This window comes from Daphnia pulicaria, chromosome 1 (genome assembly GCF_021234035.1).
Source record: "Daphnia pulicaria isolate SC F1-1A chromosome 1, SC_F0-13Bv2, whole genome shotgun sequence".
Taxonomy (NCBI): Eukaryota; Metazoa; Arthropoda; class Branchiopoda; order Diplostraca; family Daphniidae; genus Daphnia; species Daphnia pulicaria.
Window position 1 is genome coordinate 25,505,036 of NC_060913.1, and position 6,284 is coordinate 25,511,319.

General features: G+C 37.3%; 2 protein-coding genes across 4 annotated transcripts; one reads left to right on the forward strand and one right to left on the reverse strand.

The window, feature by feature from the left end:
* Window positions 1–341: 341 nt before the first annotated feature.
* LOC124316190 (mucin-5AC-like) lies at window positions 342–1,705 on the forward strand. The gene is made up of 4 exons (XM_046781992.1): window positions 342–454; window positions 570–640; window positions 703–835; window positions 922–1,705. The coding sequence occupies exons 1-4, from the start codon at window positions 355–357 to the stop codon at window positions 1,491–1,493; spliced, it is 876 nt and encodes a 291-aa protein (XP_046637948.1). The 5' UTR covers window positions 342–354; the 3' UTR covers window positions 1,494–1,705.
* Window positions 1,706–4,135: 2,430 nt separating this feature from the next.
* Window positions 4,136–5,729, reverse strand: LOC124317931 (40S ribosomal protein S11-like). 3 transcript variants are annotated; one of them, XM_046782799.1, is made up of 5 exons: window positions 5,608–5,714; window positions 5,109–5,231; window positions 4,821–4,937; window positions 4,513–4,718; window positions 4,136–4,450 (listed from the first exon to the last, which is right to left on the reverse strand). In XM_046782799.1, the coding sequence occupies exons 1-5, from the start codon at window positions 5,617–5,619 to the stop codon at window positions 4,327–4,329; spliced, it is 582 nt and encodes a 193-aa protein (XP_046638755.1). In that variant the 5' UTR covers window positions 5,620–5,714; the 3' UTR covers window positions 4,136–4,326. The 3 variants fall into 3 exon arrangements, with proteins under 3 accessions (XP_046638755.1, XP_046638754.1, XP_046638753.1); XM_046782798.1 differs by lacking the exon at window positions 5,109–5,231 and having other exon boundaries at window positions 5,608–5,729; XM_046782797.1 differs by lacking the exon at window positions 4,821–4,937 and having other exon boundaries at window positions 5,608–5,720.
* Between the last annotated feature and the right edge of the window lie 555 nt (window positions 5,730–6,284).

Consider the following 6,284-nt stretch of genomic DNA (forward strand, 5'->3'; position numbering starts at 1 on the left):
ACTGTCTAAACTAATCGATCTAAAATTATAATTTCTGTTTTAAACGATCAAGAAATGAATCAGCTTCATTTCCATATTAAATTTACATGCCATTAGCGTTTATTTGTTTCTTCAAACATAAAATGGCGGAGACAAAAATTTCTAAAAAAAAACCGTTTTTTTTGTTTTGTCAATAACTCATGCAGTTATTGACAAAAACCAACCAAATTTCATGCCAAATTAGATTATACAGATTTACATAACATACTAAAAATTTTTACAGTTTTATTAACATCTACTATTTTTCCCCCCACTGTCCCTTTTGACCCGGTGTCCCGTTTTACTCCAGTCTCCCCTAATTGCTTTCACGCAAGAATGAACGTTTTATTTTCTCTCAAGTCATTCTTGGTGGTTATCACCATTGCCGTCTGCTGGGCCAGCCCAATGCCCAGAACGAGAAATGCTGAAACAAAAGGTAACCAAATTAATAATTAGGAAACCAGAGGTCTATGCACCGATACAAGCCTAAAGTATCACTCCTAATTCCTTATGCTGAGCTAAAGAAATTAACGTTTTATTTTTATTAAAAGCCGATTGCCCCAGTATTGCCATTCCCTGTTGGACACTGGGAGGGAAATGTTACTGCTTCTCAACCGATACCGTAAGTCTATTGTCAACTTTACTATTGGCTGCATAATCTCTAATGTTCATTTCTGGGGAAAGACTTTTCCGAACCGCGTTAACTGGAACAGTGCGAATACATACTGCAGAGGAGAAGGCATGACACTTGCCAGTCTTGATACTCAACAAGAGGACCAGATCATCTCCGATCACATAAAAGGAGTCACTAATCCAGGTGAGAACTAAAATGCCAGCTCAATTCTGTTTCCCTTATCTAGATAGAATTTTCCAGTAATTAAAGTTTTTCCCTTCAATAAACAGAACTGAATAACGACTTTTACTGGACTTCTGGAAGATATTCACAAGAAGGTAATAACAGGTGGGAATGGGCCACTACGGAACCATACGAGCCAATGACTTACACCAACTGGTACCCGGGGTATCCAAATAACAGCCAACCTGGAAGTTCTGCCTACGTGAATTACAACTTCGAAAGGGGATTGTGGTTCAATGTAAACAACCCATCTTCCACCTATATTCTATTTATATGCGAATCGAATGGTAGCACGGGAACCACTACAATCAAGACGACTAGCACAGTCACCCCAACAGACGCCCCTACGGACGCTCCTACCGACGCCCCTACGGACGCCCCAACCGACGCCCCGACGGACACTCCTACAGACGCCCCAACCGATGCCCCAACCGACGCCCCAACGGACGCTCCTACAGACGCTCCTACGGACGCCACTACAGACGCCCCGACGGAAGCTCCTACAGATGCAACAGACGCCCCTACGGACGCCCCTACGGACGCCCCAACAGACGCCCCTACGGACACCCTCAGCTACAGACGCTACAGAATACGCAATGGCCCGGTAACAACGGCATAGTTACAGTAACTGTTTCAACAAAAAAATTAGGTTACAACAAAGGCATTGATATCAGTTTGAATGAAGATTTCAAAACGGATACTGGTGAAACTAGATGAGCATCCTAGGCAAATTGTTATCTATGAATTAAGTGACTGTCCAAAGTCCAAAGTCAATTCGTACAATTGATCTTTATCTATCGAATTTTAATACACTGCACTGGCTTAATATCATTTTTAGTGTTCGAAAAAAAATTCTTTATGCTAACCCTCATAGCCCAGGACTAGAAATGGGGAAGTTGTGCAATCCGTAGAGGACGAGGAAATATTTCGTAAATGTCGCACTCTTTAGATAAACGGTTCAAGTAGCGAAAGTCAAATGAATGCCCGGGAGTGTGTAGCCTTTTCTGTCGCAAATCACCTTTGAAACAAAAATAAATAACCGTTCGTACGTAATTAAATTTTAAAAAATCTTCTCGTCTCACAGTATAAAATTTTGATCAGATCTCATGGACACGGCGCTCAAGAGTTAAGACAACAGTAACGTGCAGAACGCAATTACGCAATATTAATTTTAAAAAGAATACGGAGTTTACGGAACGTTATTCTTTATACGTAGCTATTAGCTAATAAGTTCCGGATTTCAATTATAAATCACAGTCATCAAAGACGGAGACGGAAATGTATTGGATGCCACCCTAATTAAATCTTTTATGCAACCCACTTTTAATCGATCTGAAAGAAGAGGAAGGTGAATTTCAAGTGAATGAATTTTCTCGATAAAAGTAGTAGTGTCTTTAAATCATTAATTAAATCATTAATGATTTAAACGATTCTGCGATGAATTATCTTGAGGAAAGACCCAAAAAATGATGGTGAGCGTGAGGCTACGACAATTAGATAATACATGGGAATACCTAAGTAATATGAATTGTCCTAACTTAATTGCAGATTTCGAATTCAAAACGAAGATTGGAAGACACAAGAAAATGATGAGGGATTTTTCATACGAGTGCGTTTAGACTAAAGGATGGGCAAATGTGATATTCTATAGCATTCATCTGCACTGCTGACATACTGTTATCAGCTTTGGAGTATGTAAACATTCTCAATTGCTTCCAGAATACAAATATGGACAGACCTAAACGAGCTCCTCTTATATCCCCGTCTTTTCAACTTATTTCGTCTTGATCGTTTCTTACTGTCAAGACTCAAGCTAAACTAACATCCCTTCTTTCTACCATTCTCATCTATCCCTTTATTTCTAACGAAAGGAAACTAAAAGGCTGACCGTAAACATCAATCAGTCTTTGTGACTTTAAGATTTCCCACAGGCACACAATAACTGAATAAGCTACAAGTGGCCACAGCCATATGCACTGGTTCAATTTGAGAACGAGAATGAGAAAAATGGGCTACAACAAAGACATTTTTTGATAAAATAATAGCCAAGGTAAAAACATTATTCAGGTCTTAATAAGACTTGCAGAATGCACTCAGTATTCAACCACAATTTAATAAAACATTTCTAAAATGTCAAGATAGACCAAAAAAGGCACTTGCCATTGATGTGTAAGGCTGTAAGCCAATCTTTAATTAACTGCTGTGGTAAAAATGAATTACCTGAAATAAGAAGGAAGTCTTTTCCACTGAATAAACAAAACACTATCTTTTCTTTTCCATCCCACTGTAACTGCCTTGTTGCTTATTACTGTGAATTTCACCCAATCTAAAATTCAAAACAAAGTCCGGAAAACATGTGAGAGCAGACGATAATACGGGCGAAGTCTCTTCTTGATGCGATGCGACGAAATCGATTAAATAATTCAATCGAGATATAAATAATCTAAATTAAACATGAGTTTGATTGAATGGATAAAGCAACAACACATTTCACTGCAACCTACAGTACGATCTACATCCATGGATCCGTTAACCGTAACCGCCTAATCAGTAATGCTAACTTTACTCAGTGTGCTTGTGCAACACAACAACAAAGGGGCAAGCCATAGAATGCTATGGCTGAATGGCTCTTATAGGAGTTTGCACAAGTTAAAAGCCACTACGAAACATCTTTTGCTTGCTTCTATAGTTTTCTTATTTAACAACTCAAATTTATTCTTATCCTAATTACACCCTACAAAAATTGTTAATACTACGTTCCAACTTCCAACCTGTCATCATTCTTCAACTTCATATCAATTCGCGGATAATAAAAAGTTTACTTGAGAAATGAATGACGTCTAAAAGAACACTCGCGACTAGACTACCCAGTTTATGAAAAAAGCGTCATCCCATCAGATGGAAGATAAAAAATGTTCGTTGGGATGGAATTCCTATCGTAGAGATTTTAAAATAAATGAACTGTAATCCCCTTTTTAAAATGAAACAACACAATCATAATTTACTTGATCACTTCCATGTCAAAATTTAATTCTATTGTGCGGGTAAGGTTAAATCCCATTCCATCCACATTCGTCTAGCACTCTACCTATTCAGTAATTATCTGCAGGAAATAATTTTTCTCTTAATACAATAAGACACGCAACAAATTGCTAAGTTACAACAACTCTTGCAATAATAAAAATAACTCGCTAACAAGTAAAGACTCTGCTCCCGAACTAGCTTCGCTTTCTTTGTGAAAAGTGAACTAAAAATAGACCATTACCTTCCCAATTTGTGTTATTGCTAAATTTACGACGATATCCATTTCAAATTCTATACAAGAAAAAAAAAAGTTAAATTAGAACTTGCCTCTTCTTTAAACAATAGTTAGGGCCATCTAATCTAAGCAATAAATAGCCATTGAGTTTTTTTTTTTCTGTATTGGAAATCTCTTTAGAGAAGACAATGATCTAAAACTTCTTAAAGGATTTCTTAGCTCCAGCAGCTTTGTTGACCTTCAGAACGTTGAAACGAACTGTCTTTGCCAACGGCCGGCACTCGCCAATGGTAACAACGTCATTGAGAGCAACGTCCCTGAAAAGGAAAAGAATTCAATAAGAAACAATACAAAATTTGATAAAATTGAATCGTTTTACCTGAAGCAGGGAGAACAGTGGACCGACATGTTACGATGTCTCTTCTCAAAACGGTTGTACTTCTTGATATAGTGAAGGTAATCACGGCGGATGACAATAGTCCTCTGCATCTTCATCTTCTGGACAACACCAGTAAGAATTCGACCACGAATGGAAACATCACCAGTGAATGGGCACTTCTTGTCAATGTAGGTACCCTCAATAGCCTGCGATAAATAAAAGATCAATAAAATGTTCCAAAACAAGATGAGTATAAACATGCAACAGATGCAAATCAAACTGAACTACAAGTGCATTGACAACTTTACCTCACGGGGAGTTTTGAATCCAAGACCAACATTCCTATGGTACCTCAGATTTTTCTGTTTCTTACCACTCTTCTTGTTCAAGAAGACAGTGGGTTGCTTCTGGAAGGACTTCTCGTTCTACAAAGATCGGGTGCAAAGGGAAACAAGCATTCAATCAAAACGTTTCATGCAATTCAAGGCATTCACAAAATAACACACAAGACGTACTTAAAACTACCCCGTACAAAGCAGGCAGCAGGCATATATGTGCAAATGGGTTGCAATTCCATATACTGCTGTTGCTTTTACCTCTCTGGGAGTCTTGAACCCCAAACCAACTGCTCTGGTATAGCGTTCAATCTTATTCTTTTTGTTAGTAGCATTTTTCCGGTTAAGGAAAATGGTAGGCTGACGCTGAAACGAACGTTCTCCCTAATTTTACAGGAACAAACCAAAATTGATGACACTTTCACTAACAAAATTTTGACATTTCAACTCCCAGGGGATACAACCATTCTACTTAACTATTAAAAAACGCCATAAAAGTGTTTCTGGTTAGAAAGTTCCCTAGTTGAAAAACAACTTTAAAATTTCACTCCCATGTAACACATATTGATGAAAGCTTGCAAAAACCATGTGGCCTGGGAGGCCGGTAGCTCAACAAACTAGACAGTTCCCCGATAAAGCAAATCGACTCGATATCCAAAATAACTTGATCAGCGTCGATGGGTAAATTTTTTAACGAATTAAACTTGTCACATGTAATAAGATTAATAAGAAAAATAAGGAAATATCCGTAGCGTTATACCTGATCCGCCATGTTGTAGCAAAGAAAATCGACGATGGAAAGAAAAGACGACTCAGAAAGAAACGGCACTAGGCAACTATACAGTGGTGACAACGAAGTCTTTCGTTTATCCCTAAACACAATTTAGCTTGGACTACCCAAGTCAATAAACAATCTAAATACAATTTTCACACATCAATTAACAATATAGGTGATTTGAAAATTATATCTGATGCTAAATAAAATAAAATAACGTATTTCTTTTTATTATTACATTTCTTTAAGGGACCTAAATACAAAATTACTATTTTTGTATTGTTCTTGCACTGATACGAGTTGCAGGGCTGTACGAGCTGCTGTTGGCCTGTAGCTTCCATTACGGAATTGTTTCAAATGCAAATTTTTTTTTAGATAAATGTAAAATGTTGTTCTTCAGTTCACAAGACAATTTAATTTAGTTTGCCGTCTGCATATTGGGAACTTCATTTGAGCCAAAAAATCATTTGACTATATTTTAATCATTTTTGTTGTTGATCGTTACTGCGGAATGCCAGTCAATCAACTCATAAAAATACACAAAAATTAATTTCATGCGATATTTCCTATGATATTATAACACACCTTTCACATAAAATGCCAAGCTAATTAACTTGTTGCGAAATTTCCAAGCTTACTGTAATTCAAACACCCCACAAATA

Bases quoted from the DNA above. Each gene is read 5' to 3' on its own strand.
- LOC124317931 (XM_046782799.1), bottom strand. The intron at 4,938-5,108 runs GTAAAAGCAACA...CGATCTTTGTAG, and splicing joins GGTTCAAGACTCCCAGAGAG to AACGAGAAGTCCTTCCAGAA. The intron at 4,451-4,512 runs GTAAAACGATTC...TTTCCTTTTCAG, and splicing joins CACTGTTCTCCCTGCTTCAG to GGACGTTGCTCTCAATGACG.
- LOC124316190 (XM_046781992.1), top strand. From the start codon at position 355: ATGAACGTTTTATTTTCTCTCAAGTCATTCTTGGTGGTTATCACCATT. The intron at 455-569 runs GTAACCAAATTA...TTTTATTAAAAG, and splicing joins GAGAAATGCTGAAACAAAAG to CCGATTGCCCCAGTATTGCC. The intron at 836-921 runs GTGAGAACTAAA...TTCAATAAACAG, and splicing joins AAAAGGAGTCACTAATCCAG to AACTGAATAACGACTTTTAC.